At 43.4% G+C, this 15,453-nt stretch overlaps 1 protein-coding gene across 1 annotated transcript; it reads right to left on the bottom strand.

Annotated features, from left to right (window-relative positions):
- Nucleotides 1-4,857: 4,857 nt before the first annotated feature.
- Nucleotides 4,858-5,799, bottom strand: LOC129773761 (DNA ligase 1-like). The gene has a single exon (XM_055777405.1). The coding sequence runs from the start codon at nucleotides 5,797-5,799 to the stop codon at nucleotides 4,858-4,860; it is 942 nt and encodes a 313-aa protein (XP_055633380.1).
- Between the last annotated feature and the right edge of the window lie 9,654 nt (nucleotides 5,800-15,453).

Raw genomic sequence — 15,453 nt, 5'->3', positions numbered from 1 at the left:
GTCTGTTTATAATCGCCGCAAATCCGCACACGTCCTTGAGACTTCTTCACCGGAACGATCGGAGTAGCCCAGTTGCTTTGGTTCACCTTCGTCAGAACACCTTCCGCTTCTAGCTTATCCAACTCGTTCTCCACAGTTTTCTGTAGGTTGAAAGGAATTTTCCTCGCTTTCAGGAACACAGGTCGCGCATTATTTTTCAACGGTAGACTGGCTTGTACACTGCAAATCTTTCCGATGGAATCGTCAAACACCTTCGGAAACTTTGTCAAAAGCTGCATTAACGCAGCATCACGAATAGGAGCGGCATTGATAATCGCATTCACCGCATCCGTATTCTGGAAAACGTTATTCCAGTCAAGCGATATCGCATTTAACCACTCGCGCCCGAGAAGTGGATGTTTATCAGAGTCCACAATGTACAATGGTAATGTAACCTTTCCACTTCCGTACCCAACACGCACATCGAGAATTCCCAGCACATCAATACTGGTGCCGCAGTAGCTCACGAGATTTGTACTGCAGCTACGTAGCTTCGCATTCGAAAAGCTTCTGTTCCAGTACTTCGCACTAACGATACTAACCGGTGATCCAGTGTCCACTTCGAACCGAACGTTTTTACCGTTCACGCACACATCCAGCCTAAATCGCGCACTACCGGAATTCGAGTTCACGGTACACACTTCCCGCACTTGTGTACTTCCGTGTTCCGCACCATTATCGGATTGATGCAAATAGTTCGCTTGAACTGCATTCGATTTGCTCCCGGCACGATTATCCGTCTTCCCGGAGGCAGACTTTTTCAAGCACACTTTCATCAAATGACCTTTCAGTTTGCTGAATGAACACACTGTATCTTTATGCCTGCACGTATTTGCAAAGTGAGATTTATCTCCGCAGCGAAAACAACAAGAATCGCTTGTACTTTGTCCCACTTTATTAAACGACTTTCCCCCGGTATTTGCTTTAATTTGTTTCTTATTTTTACCTTTTTCACGATGAACTGCATTTACCTCCTGCTTGGCCAGATTACCTTCGATTTCCGCACCACCTTTCCGAGATAGCTCCATACTGACCGCTATATCCCGGGCATCCTGGAGAGTTAACTGTCTCCTCTCCAGCAGCCGGCTCCGGATGTCGTTCCGTTTGATACCGAAGACCAGTTGATTCCGCAGTGCCGTTTCGAGGTACGCACCAAAATTGCAGGTGACTGCAATTCGTCGCAGCGCCACTAAGTACTCGTTCACCGTCTCATCAGGGAAAGCAGCATTCTTATCGCCTTGTCGGCGGCACTTGAACCGGAAATTTTCACTTATTTCCAATGGTTGTGGATTGAAAAATCCCTCGAGCAACTGAACAATCTCGCCGTATGTTTTCTCTCGCGGAGTAACGGGTGCAATTTTATCGCAAACAACGTCTTACGTTTCGGGACCCATATGATGCAGCAGCAAGTTTTTTCTCATTTCTTCATGGGCGATCCCGTAAATGGAAAAAGCATTTTCCAATCGCTCTACCCATCGTGCCCACTTCAACTTTTTCTTGTCAAAGGGGTCGATGACAAAATTTGGTGGCGAAGCCCCAGCAGCAGCAGCAGCACCGCCGGCAGCAGAATTTGTTCCTGCTCCAGCAAGTTCACCCGTATCAGAACCTCCACCGGTAATCATCCTCGTCGCCAGAACTGTTGTGACTAGCCGAGTAAATTACACAACAGCTATTTAGTTTAACAATATACTTTATTAATAACGTCTACATTGCGTGAAACCACATGGAAAAAGAAAGCGTTCCAGAAGCAAGTAATCTCTAGTTAAGGTACAACGTATCAATGGTATGAAGCAAAGGTGTTACATATAATAGTAGTCAATGCATGTAAGTAAGGTATAACAGTAGTGCTTTCGAACGATCGCATCCGAGGCTCGTGGAAACTCAATCGCAAATTCAAAGCGTTGAAATTTTTGATAAACTGCGCCGAACAGGGGGAGCAGGAAGCCCCAAACGTAGCCACGTCCATGACATACACTGTCGGAACATCAGCAGGATTAGACCGAAACAGAAACCGCTGAGCCTGTTTATCTTCCGTCCGTATGCGTATCTGGTGGTACATTTCTTGTATGTCCCCACCGAACGCGATTCGCCGTTCGCGAAACTGGTTGATCACCGACGGCAGAGACTGCAACATGTCGGGACCTTTTAGTAGCTCGGTGTTGAGCGAAATGCCATCCACCGAGGCTGCTGCGTCCCACACTAGACGAACTTTGCCAGGTTTTCGTGGGTTGAGCACCACATTCAAGGGAAGATACCACACCGCATTCTTCTCTGTTCCAGCTAACTCCTCCTTTGTTACTTTATGCGCGTAACCCTTCGCCTCATACTCCTCTATCTGTTGGTGGATATTTTGTTGAAGCTCCGGATTTCTCTCCATTTTTTTCTCTAGCACCTTCATTCTTCGGACCGCCATCGGATAACTGTCCGGGAATCTTCTCTTGTCTTCACGTCACAGTAGACCCGTTTCGAATCTATTGCCGATCCGTAGCGTCGTTGATTCGAGAATTTTACGTGCGCGAAGGTTGTCGATGGACTCTGGGACTGCGATGCAAAGAGAACCGGTGTTCTCCAGCCAGTACTGGGTCCGCAGCATCTCATGGAGATCCTCGTTGCTGATCGGTTCAATGGAATGAACGTTCACATAATTTTCCGCAACGACAACTGCTGCAGGATTTTCTGGCCCACCCTAACTTAGACTAACGGCGATCGGCTGACTAGGCTCGCCGACGCGAGTTTCTAAAGGAGCGAATACATACAAGTTGTCTAGACCGATTATAATACGAGGTTCTTCCAACGCGTAACTCAATACTGGCAACCCCTTCAAATGTGGATAACGACTTTCGATCTCCTCAAACTGCATCGCTTGATTCGGCATCTTTAACACTTCCACCGTACGTACATTCTTTAACGAGAGTATTTCACAGGATCCTCTAGCCGAGAGCTTGAGATCCACCTTCTTCGACTGATTCTCGTAGCGCTTTACATTGCCCGTCCACGTAACGACCAACGGTTCAATAACTCCTTCCACATTCAATTCGTTGATTACGAACTCCTCTACAAGTGTTGTGGATGAACCTTCGTCCAAAAAGGCCAGAACATCTATCGCGTAGTTTCCGAAATAGAGTGTAATTGGCACCATACGAAAGATAACGGCACGATTTAATAGTCCGTGGGCATGTAACTCAACATTAAGCAGCTGGACGGTTCCCTCTGCTCGATGCAGCAAAGGATGATGTTCTCCTTGACATCCGACGACATTACATCGAACTTTGAAGTTGCATCGACTTTTGCCGTGGTTATTTAGGCACAGCGCGCAGAGTTTATGTTGCTCCACTGTTTTCAGTCGATCTATGACACTAAGTTTTTTAAAATCGTCACAGAATCGCAACTTGTGATCTGTTCTCTTGCAAACCCAACAAGGCTTGAGCGTCTTTGACATCGTCAAAACCTCGGATTCATTCGGGATTGAACCGTTAACATGAAAGAACTCTTTTTTCTTTGGGTTTCCTTTCTCGGAAGACGAAGCTTCGCTCAGACTGAGCGCCGAGAACTCGGACACTTCCGACACATCGGAAACGATGTCGTTCATAAAATCAGTGAAAACGCGTAGCGGCGTTCCTCTATTTTGTCTCTTATACCGGACCCATTCCAGTTTATAATTGGACGGAAGTTTGTCGACTAGTTCGTTCACCAACATCGGATTATTAAGATGGTCCGACAGGTGAGCTGCCTCAAGGTGATCACATAGTTGCTTCACCGTGATTCCGAACTGGATGAACGACTCCAGACGATCGGCTTTCGGAGCTTGAGCGCCGCGCACCTTTGTTAACAACGTCTTGAGAAGTATTTCTGGTTTGCCGAAAAGACGTCGAAGATCATCGATAACGTCAGGAACAGAGTCGGGTAGAACAAGTCGGCTCCTTACAGCCTCTAATGCACTCCCCTGCAGACTATCCTGCAACCGCTTCAGATTGTCCAAATTTGAGAACCCACACGCCTGCGTGGTGTACTCGTAACTGCTAATAAAAATAGGCCACAACTCTGGTTCACCCCTAAAAACTGGCAGGTTTTTGGAGAAGGCTTGTCGAGCGGCTATCTACTTCTGGACACATACATCCATTTGCTGCGAACGCCTTTGTTGCTGCTTCTTCGTCGACGATTGTTGCTTCTTCACCGACGGTTGCTTTTGCTTTTTTCCGGTCAGCAGACTAGCAAGTAACTCCCTTTCCTCTCGAGACTCTGCTTCACCCACCTCTTCCTCGCTATCATCTTCGGTGTCATCATCGTCTTGTTCGTCTTTCTCACTTTTGGCTACATCTTCTTTATTCTCTTCACGTGTAACTGGAACATTCTTGGACGGACCTGCTATCTGATCCTGTTGCTTTCCTCTCGAGACTCTGCTTCACCCACCTCTTCCTCGCTATCATCTTCGGTGTCATCATCGTCTTCTTTGTCTTCCTCACTTTTGGCTACATCTTCTTTATTCTCTTCACGTGTAACTGGAACATTCTTGGACGGACCTGCTATCTGATCCTGTTGCTTTCCTCTCGAGACTCTGCTTCACCCACATCGTCATCATCGTCTTGTTCGTCTTTCTCACTTTTGGCTACATCTTCTTTATTCTCTTCACGTGTAACTGGAACATTCTTGGACGGACCTGCTATCTGATCCTGTTGCTTTCCTCTCGAGACTCTGCTTCACCCACCTCTTCCTCGCTATCATCTTCGGTGTCATCATCGTCTTCTTTGTCTTCCTCACTTTTGGCTACATCTTCTTTATTCTCTTCACGTGTAACTGGAACATTCTTGGACGGACCTGCTATCTGATCCTGTTGCTTTCCTCTCGAGACTCTGCTTCACCCACCTCTTCCTCGCTATCATCTTCGGTGTCATCATCGTCTTCTTCGTCTTCCTCACTTTTGGCTACATCTTCTTTATTCTCTTCACGTGTAACTGGAACATTCTTGGACGGACCTGCTATCTGATCCTGTTGCTTGGACGGACCAGCTATCTGATCCTGTTGTTTGGACGGGCCAGCTATCTGATCCTCCTGCTTCGGTGCAATCGGTGGATAGTTTTTCGTGACATACTGTTTTTTCAACCAGAATTTCACCTTTTTCTCGGTGAACGTTTCATTTTCCTCCTTTGTATCACCGACAGCGCTTTCCTCGTCAAGAGCCGGTTCTGAGACGGCCTTTTTCGCCGTCAAGAAGTCGTCGAACATCTTTTTGCGTCGATCTTGAAAGGATTTTTCCTCAGCCAATTCATTTTCCAACATCTCGCGCTCCTCTTGCAGCTGACGTTCTTTTAATTCCCTGTCCTGCTGCAGTTGCTTCTTCATAAACTCTTTCTCTCTTTGTCGACGTTTTTCCTGCAGAGCTCTTTCCATTTCGAGTTGCTTTTCACGCAGGATCATTTCCTCTTCTAAGGCTTTTTCTTTCGCACGCTGCTCCTTCTCGAATTTTCTCAACGAATCTTCAAGCGTTCCGACGCTCTCCGAAACAGACCCAACGGACGATCCACAATCGCTCTTCGTTTTCAGTCCTGTCGTCTTTTTGGCATCGCTCCTTGTGGTTTTCCGAATTTTCGGAGCCTGCAGCGTATTAACGCATTTGCTGCAGTTGCACTCCTTCTCCTTCACTGCTTCCGTAACGCCAGCACACGAGTAATGAGCCCACAGCTCGCACGTATCGCACTGCACCATATCGCAGACTTCGTTGGGAACATTGCACATCAGGCAATCTCTTTTTTCCGAATCCATCTTTTGAGGTAAATTTCTTTGATTTTGTTCGGATTTCTTCCACCAATTCGATGCAAATTAGCTAGTTTTTAGCCTGATCAAAGCTGAAATTATATTTGTCTTTTTAAAGTTCAAACTTGAATCATTTTTAAACCTTACAAATTTAGTTTCTGAATCCGTGTGACACCTCTTGCAAATATGATTCGGTTTTGCTGATACAATTATAATGTTTCCTATAGGAAATTTCACAGTTAAACATATTTTCAAGTAATCAACTCATTTACTACTTACAAATAGCAATGGAAATAATCCCTAATTCAATTTTGACGTAGGACTACGTCTTTCATTTCTATACCGGGGTGTAAAACCAAAGTTTCGAGAACGAAAGCGTTACGCTGGAGACCGAGATTTTGAGCGTTAATAGCTCTTAAACAACTAAACGAAATGGTATGATAAACACTTCATTTGAAAGATAAAATGTCTACGCGTCATACACTTGTTACTTTTTGATCCAAAAACTTCTTTCAATAGTCTTAAAATTGCTTTCAAAACAGGCTATTGAAATCACCAATCGGTATATAAGCGAGCGCCGCTCGTAAACCCACTCAGTTATGATTGAACAGCGATTGGAGCATGTTGTCGCTGTTGTTGTGAAGCTAATTTCGTTTATCATGAAAACGCTGATGAACGGTGTCACCAAGAGCCTGTTTGTGCACCTAAGGCCAAAAGGGAATCCATCAGGAGGAGAGTGATGCCACGGTTCCGCTTGAAACATCGGAGCAGCCGCCACACACACACACACACACACACATACACGCGCGGAATTCTCGTTGCTATCATCGTTGCTGAAAAATAATCTGTTCCCCTGGGAATTGAAAAATACATTCATGCGATAGAGTTTATTTTAATGTTTTCTATCCATATAACACTGCAACCAAATACATTTGGTTTTGTTATTTTTCAATCTATCGCAATTAACAGGAAAGCTTCTGAATATTGACGTAGGACTACGTCTAACCGGAAGATATAGGGGGTGAAATGGAAATCTAGGCACTGAACAAGTAGGAAAAAATGCAAGATTTGGAACGCTTATAACTCGAGCATTTCTCAATAGATCGCAAAGGTTTTTGCATCAATTGATAGGAAATATATCTACGCATCTATCATAACGAATAACATTTCATTTTTCTTGAGATAAATAATTGAATAATTGTGAAATATCAACCATTGTCCAAATACATTATGTGCCCATTTTTGATTGGTCCATTTTGTGCTCCTCAAATCGTACCGACCAAAACGGGCAACCAGAGCAGCAGCGAAATAGAATGAAGCACGATTGGAAAGGAAAAAGAAAAAAATGAGGGAAACATTGGTCGCAGTCTCACACATGCGTAATTCTCGAGCCAGCCAGTCAGCTTCAAAATCCCCTCTCCGCTGCCGTAACGATCATTCTCATCCGAACCGTACACCACATCGTTTCGCATCACCTCACATCAACAAACCAACACAAGCAGCCATGGTTGGATATGGCAAAGGAGGAAAAGTGAAGGGAAAGGCAAAATCCCGCTCGAACCTTGATCTGGAGTTCCCGCTCGTGTTGATCTGGAGTTCCCCGCAAGGGTAGCTAGGCCGAGCGCGTTAGTACCAGTGTACCAGTCCACCTAGCCGGCGTTATATAGCTTCGGCCGCCGAAGTGATCGAGTTAGCTGGCAAAGCTGTTCGCGACGATAAGAAAACCTGCATTCGGAACAGAACACATTCGGTTCGGTGAACATCAAGACAACAGGCAGTTGCAGCGAGTGGCGAGTGGCAAACGCAATCGCAAAACGGCATCAGGTAACAGAAGAAAAAAGTTTGTTCTTTATACAAACTGCTTTGGCGGCAAATCCAGAACAAGGCGGCATCGAGGGCGTTCGAAATGGTTTTTTTCAAAACCACGAGTACTAAGTTTTCTAAATTGGAACCATTCCATAAAACAAGGCGCTTTTCAGGGCCATTAAACCTTCCAAAAAAGAGTTTAGGAAATAAAGTTCAATGCTTTCTAAAACATTATCCAAAATAATAATAAAACACAAATTGATGTTTTCATAATTTGTTTGCCAGGATCTGATGAGTATGTGAATTTGGCAGTTGTTCTGAGCTTATTGATAGTTGGGGACTTTCCTGATTATTCAATTTTCACCAATTCTTAAATTGTTTCGAGATTGAAAGTACAGTAATCTACAATTAGTTCGACATTTAGCTAATTGGACGGACATGTAATGTGACTTATTTAGTTGGACATTTTTGTAAACATAGAGATCCAAATTATGATCCCACATTGAAAGTCGACACTGTACCACTGTCATCGCAAATGTTCAATTACAGGTTAAAATTACCTCCAATCCGACACTGAGTAGTGGTAATGCGACGTGTCATTGAATGTAATTTACTGTAAAATATGTCACAAGCTGGATGGGAAGAAATTTTCCAACTGTGAAAGCTGTGGCGAGTGACAACAAATCGCTAAACAGGAAGGTTTAGCCGAACAAGATGGGGATATCGAGTGATAACAAAACAATAAACTCTTTAGACTTTTTGTGATCCTGAAAAGGACCCTTTTTAGTCTGTATGTGAATCCAACGAGCGAACAAATCGTAATGAATGTATTTTTTTGCCATCGCTCCCTTTTAACGCTCATTCGTTCGTCTCGTTGGACCCGCCCCTTTGGCTGAGTCTGCCGATTTGTCTCTATCCTGTGAGTGTGTACCGCTAGAGTATAAAACACGCGGACCCCAAAAAAATATCTTATTTTCCTTTAAACCGTAAACCCGTGTGGTTGTACGGCATCGGCATCGTGTACTCAACAAAGGAGGAAAAGAGAAGGGAAAGGCAAAATCCCGCTCGAACCGTGGTGGTCTGCAATTTCCCGTAGGTGTATCCGCCAATTGCACCGGAAAAGGTAGCTAGGTCGAGCGCGTTAGTACTTGTGTACCAGTCCATCTAGCCGGCGTTATATAGTTTCGGCCGCCGGAGTGATCGAGTTAGCTGGCAAAGCTGCTCGCGACGATAAGAAAACCTGCATTCGGAACATAACACATTCGGTTCGGTGGACATCAAGACAACAGGCAGTTGCAGCGAATGGCGAGTGGCAAACGCAATCGCAAAACGGCATCAGGTAGCAGAAGAAAAAAGTTTGTTTATACAAACTGCTTTGGTGGCAAATCCAGAACAAGGCGGCATCGAGGGCGTTCGAAATGGTTTTTTTCAAAACCACGAGTACTAAGTTTTCTAAATTGGAACCATTCCATAAAACAAGGCGCTTTTCAGAGCCATTAAACCTTCCAAAAAAGAGTTTAGGAAATAAAGTTCAATGCTTTCTAAAACATTATCCAAAATAATAATAAAACACAAATTGATGTTTTCATAATTTGTTTGCCAGGATTTGATGAGTATGTGAATTTGGCAGTTGTTCTGAGCTTATTGATAGTTGGGGACTTTCCTGATTATTCAATTTTCACCAATTCTTAAATTGTTTCCAGATTTAAAGTACAGTAATCTACAATTAGTTCGACATTTAGCTAATTGGACGGACATGTAATGCGACTTATTTAGTTGGACATTTTTGTAAACATAGAGATCCAAATTATGACCCCACATTGAAAGTCGACACTGTACCACTGTCATCGCAAATGTTCAATTACAGGTTAAAATTACCTCCAATCCGGCACTGAGTGGTGGTAATGCGACGTGCCATTGAATGTAATTTACTGTAAAATATGTCACAAGCTGGATGGGAAGAAATTTTCCAACTGTGAAAGCTGTGGCGAGTGACAACAAATCGCTAAACAGGAAGGTTTAGCCGAACAAGATGGGGATATCGAGTGATAACAAAACAATAAACTCTTTAGACTTTTTGTGATCCTGAAAAGGACCCTTTTTAGTCTGTATGTGAATCCAACGAGCGAACAAATCGTAATGAATGTATTTTTTTGCCATCGCTCCCTTTTAACGCTCATTCGTTCGTCTCGTTGGACCCGCCCCTTTGGCTGAGTCTGCCGATTTGTCTCTATCCTGTGAGTGTGTACCGCTAGAGTATAAAACACGCGGACCCCAAAAAAATATCTTATTTTCCTTTAAACCGTAAACCCGTGTGGTTGTACGGCATCGGCATCGTGTACTCAACAAAGGAGGAAAAGAGAAGGGAAAGGCAAAATCCCGCTCGAACCGTGGTGGTCTGCAATTTCCCGTAGGTGTATCCGCCAATTGCACCGGAAAAGGTAGCTAGGTCGAGCGCGTTAGTACTTGTGTACCAGTCCATCTAGCCGGCGTTATATAGTTTCGGCCGCCGGAGTGATCGAGTTAGCTGGCAAAGCTGCTCGCGACGATAAGAAAACCTGCATTCGGAACATAACACATTCGGTTCGGTGGACATCAAGACAACAGGCAGTTGCAGCGAATGGCGAGTGGCAAACGCAATCGCAAAACGGCATCAGGTAGCAGAAGAAAAAAGTTTGTTTATACAAACTGCTTTGGTGGCAAATCCAGAACAAGGCGGCATCGAGGGCGTTCGAAATGGTTTTTTTCAAAACCACGAGTACTAAGTTTTCTAAATTGGAACCATTCCATAAAACAAGGCGCTTTTCAGAGCCATTAAACCTTCCAAAAAAGAGTTTAGGAAATAAAGTTCAATGCTTTCTAAAACATTATCCAAAATAATAATAAAACACAAATTGATGTTTTCATAATTTGTTTGCCAGGATTTGATGAGTATGTGAATTTGGCAGTTGTTCTGAGCTTATTGATAGTTGGGGACTTTCCTGATTATTCAATTTTCACCAATTCTTAAATTGTTTCCAGATTTAAAGTACAGTAATCTACAATTAGTTCGACATTTAGCTAATTGGACGGACATGTAATGCGACTTATTTAGTTGGACATTTTTGTAAACATAGAGATCCAAATTATGACCCCACATTGAAAGTCGACACTGTACCACTGTCATCGCAAATGTTCAATTACAGGTTAAAATTACCTCCAATCCGGCACTGAGTGGTGGTAATGCGACGTGCCATTGAATGTAATTTACTGTAAAATATGTCACAAGCTGGATGGGAAGAAATTTTCCAACTGTGAAAGCTGTGGCGAGTGACAACAAATCGCCAAACAGGAAGGTTTAGCCGAACAAGATGGGAATATCGAGTGATAACAAAAACACAACACCAAAGGTTCTTTTCAGAACCATCAACATATTCATAAAGAGTAAACAGTAAACTAATCCATTTTTCAGGTAGATAGGTAGGTATTCACGTAGGTGAAGAAAATAAAACAATATATTTAAAATATATATTTAACAAAAGCTGTCCCCTTTGTATAGTCCTACGTCACTCCGGTTATGTCCCCGACATTACCCACCCGTCTTTTTTTTTTCCCCCATCAGTGGAAATTTTCGTATCCAATATTGGATGCATAACATGAAAAACGGAAAATGTTTCACATCGCGAAAATCAAGTCATTTTCGAGCGATTATTTGCTTTCTACTCATATAATGCTGCGACCAAATACATTTCGTTTTGGATTTTTTCAATCAAGTGCGATCAACGTAAGACCATGTCTTTCGGCAATTTATTAGAGGTGCAATGAATCTTTAGGAATTCCCGCTCTACGCGCACTGGCAAACAATGCTTACTCAACAATTTCTCAAACGAGAAATGGGTGTTGTGAGAAAGGATTAGCGAACGCGAAAACGATAAACGGGAGAAAGATACGTTTGGAGGTTGAAGGAAATTGGCAGAAAACTTCTTCATTCTATCATTCAAATAATGTGATTCATACCACATCGTTTTGCCAGAAAGAGATTATTAATGTTCAAAGGAGGAATCGAGTCCTCCGAGGAAATTACCCAGCGCAAATTAGAGTCGACTATCGATTGCGGCATTCGTACACAAATAATTTTATAATGCAGTTTCACCAAAGTGATTTCTTCGGATATATTCACTACATCATGTCATGTATTTCATATTCTTCATTAAGAAATCCATATCCATGGCACCTATCGGTAACGAATTATTATCGAAACCACGATTTTCGCTAAATGTTCCTTTCAGTTCGGCCTGTAGAAAACTTTTCTGTACTCTAATCCATCAAATTTGGAGCCCTGAAAAGGACCGTTGATTATATGCTAAGCTAATATAGCACGCTCCCCTCGGATACGATGGGCCAGCTGGATGTCCTTGGGCATGATGTGACGCGTTTTGCATGGATAGCACACAAATTGGTATCTTCGAATAAGCCTCCTGCAGCGTCATAGCCGCGGAACTTTGGAAGCGCAAGTCGGTTTTGAAGTCCTGAGCAATTCCACGATCCAAATGCTGCAAAGGTAGCTGCGGATCAGCAATTCGGTCGACTTCTGATAGCGATGAATTTCACGCAAAGTTCCCGGTCGATAGCGATGTGGCTTCTCCACCTATCCTGCTACTGGTGCGCTTATCCGAGCTGACTTCGTGTGCCTTACCACCGAATGACTAACGAGCTGTCTGCGAAAGACTAACCAGCTCGAGTCCTCACGGTGCGAGAGTAGAGTAAGAAATGAACGAAAGCAAAGGAAGCGTCATTTTATAAACCATAAAAGTATAGAATCTAAATCCCACCCTTATTATATTCGTGAGTATACAGTAAGCTTATATTAGGCTGTCAAAAAAGTCCTGCGGTATTTCCGCGAGGTGTTGTTGTAAGCGCGTAGTTCTAGTTGTATTCATTGTATCGAGTCATACTATAGCTTGTTGGAAAGGTATTTTTAGGTAAAGGTAAAGGCGCTATAATATAGTGCTTGACAGTGTTTTGTTTGGTTGAGTCGTTCGTGAGTTCTAGTGTTGCAAATATGGAGCAAAATAAAGAGAAAATCCGACATATTTTACAGTACTACTATGACAAAGGCAAAAATGCATCTCAAGCTGCCAATAAAATTTGTGCAGTTTATGGACCCGATACAGTTTCCATTTCCACCGCACAACGATGGTTTCAACGTTTTCGTTCTGGTGTAGAGGTTGTCGAAGATGCGCCACGCTCCGGAAGACCTGTCGTCGAAAATTGCGACAAAATCGCTGAATTAGCCGAGAAAGACCGGCATAGTAGCAGCCGTAGCATCGGCCAAGAGCTGGGGATAAGTCATCAAACCGTTATTAACCATTTGAAGAAGCTTGGATTCACAAAGAAGCTCGATGTATGGGTGCCACACACGTTGACGCAAAAAACATCTTTGACCGTATCGACGCATGTGAATCGCTGCTGAATCGCAACAAAATCGATCCGTTTCTGAAGCGGATGGTGACTGGCGATGAAAAGTGGGTCACTTACGACAACGTGAAGCGCAAACGGTCGTGGTTGAAGCCCGCTGAAGCGGTTCAGACGATGGCCAAGCCCTCATTAACGGCCAGGAAGGTTCTGCTGTGTGTTTGGTGGGATTGCCAAGGAATAATCTATTATGAGCTGCTTCCCTATGGCCAAACGCTCAATTCGGACCTGTACTGCCAACAACTGGACCGCTTGAAGGTAGCACTCATGAAGAAGAGGCCATCTTTGATAAACAGAGGCCGCATTGTCTTCCATCAGGACAACGCCAGGCCACACACTTCTTTGGTGACGCGCCAGAAGCTCCGGGAGCTCGGATGGGAGGTTCTTTTGCATCCGCCGTATAGTCCGGACCTTGCACCAAGTAACTACCATCTGTTTTGACGTAGGACTACGTCTTTCATTTCTATACCGGGGTGTAAAACCAAAGTTTCGAGAACGAAAGCGTTACGCTGGAGACCGAGATTTTGAGCGTTAATAGCTCTTAAACAACTAAACGAAATGGTATGATAAACACTTCATTTGAAAGATAAAATGTCTACGCGTCATACACTTGTTACTTTTTGATCCAAAAACTTCTTTCAATAGTCTTAAAATTGCTTTCAAAACAGGCTATTGAAATCACCAATCGGTATATAAGCGAGCGCCGCTCGTAAACCCACTCAGTTATGATTGAACAGCGATTGGAGCATGTTGTCGCTGTTGTTGTGAAGCTAATTTCGTTTATCATGAAAACGCTGATGAACGGTGTCACCAAGAGCCTGTTTGTGCACCTAAGGCCAAAAGGGAATCCATCAGGAGGAGAGTGATGCCACGGTTCCGCTTGAAACATCGGAGCAGCCGCCACACACACACACACACACACACATACACGCGCGGAATTCTCGTTGCTATCATCGTTGCTGAAAAATAATCTGTTCCCCTGGGAATTGAAAAATACATTCATGCGATAGAGTTTATTTTAATGTTTTCTATCCATATAACACTGCAACCAAATACATTTGGTTTTGTTATTTTTCAATCTATCGCAATTAACAGGAAAGCTTCTGAATATTTTTTTCCCCATCAGTGGAAATTTTCGTATCCAATATTGGATGCATAACATGAAAAACGGAAAATGTTTCACATCGCGAAAATCAAGTCATTTTCGAGCGATTATTTGCTTTCTACTCATATAATGCTGCGACCAAATACATTTCGTTTTGGATTTTTTCAATCAAGTGCGATCAACGTAAGACCATGTCTTTCGGCAATTTATTAGAGGTGCAATGAATCTTTAGGAATTCCCGCTCTACGCGCACTGGCAAACAATGCTTACTCAACAATTTCTCAAACGAGAAATGGGTGTTGTGAGAAAGGATTAGCGAACGCGAAAACGATAAACGGGAGAAAGATACGTTTGGAGGTTGAAGGAAATTGGCAGAAAACTTCTTCATTCTATCATTCAAATAATGTGATTCATACCACATCGTTTTGCCAGAAAGAGATTATTAATGTTCAAAGGAGGAATCGAGTCCTCCGAGGAAATTACCCAGCGCAAATTAGAGTCGACTATCGATTGCGGCATTCGTACACAAATAATTTTATAATGCAGTTTCACCAAAGTGATTTCTTCGGATATATTCACTACATCATGTCATGTATTTCATATTCTTCATTAAGAAATCCATATCCATGGCACCTATCGGTAACGAATTATTATCGAAACCACGATTTTCGCTAAATGTTCCTTTCAGTTCGGCCTGTAGAAAACTTTTCTGTACTCTAATCCATCAAATTTGGAGCCCTGAAAAGGACCGTTGATTATATGCTAAGCTAATATAGCACGCTCCCCTCGGATACGATGGGCCAGCTGGATGTCCTTGGGCATGATGTGACGCGTTTTGCATGGATAGCACACAAATTGGTATCTTCGAATAAGCCTCCTGCAGCGTCATAGCCGCGGAACTTTGGAAGCGCAAGTCGGTTTTGAAGTCCTGAGCAATTCCACGATCCAAATGCTGCAAAGGTAGCTGCGGATCAGCAATTCGGTCGACTTCTGATAGCGATGAATTTCACGCAAAGTTCCCGGTCGATAGCGATGTGGCTTCTCCACCTATCCTGCTACTGGTGCGCTTATCCGAGCTGACTTCGTGTGCCTTACCACCGAATGACTAACGAGCTGTCTGCGAAAGACTAACCAGCTCGAGTCCTCACGGTGCGAGAGTAGAGTAAGAAATGAACGAAAGCAAAGGAAGCGTCATTTTATAAACCATAAAAGTATAGAATCTAAATCCCACCCTTATTATATTCGTGAGTATACAGTAAGCTTATATTAGGCTGTCAAAAAAGTCCTGCGGTATTTCC

The sequence above is a fragment of the Toxorhynchites rutilus genome, chromosome 3 (assembly GCF_029784135.1).
Source record: "Toxorhynchites rutilus septentrionalis strain SRP chromosome 3, ASM2978413v1, whole genome shotgun sequence".
Lineage (NCBI taxonomy): Eukaryota > Metazoa > Arthropoda > Insecta > Diptera > Culicidae > Toxorhynchites > Toxorhynchites rutilus.
Note: the sequence above shows the minus strand (reverse complement) of the source record. Positions and strands in the feature narration are given on the sequence as shown.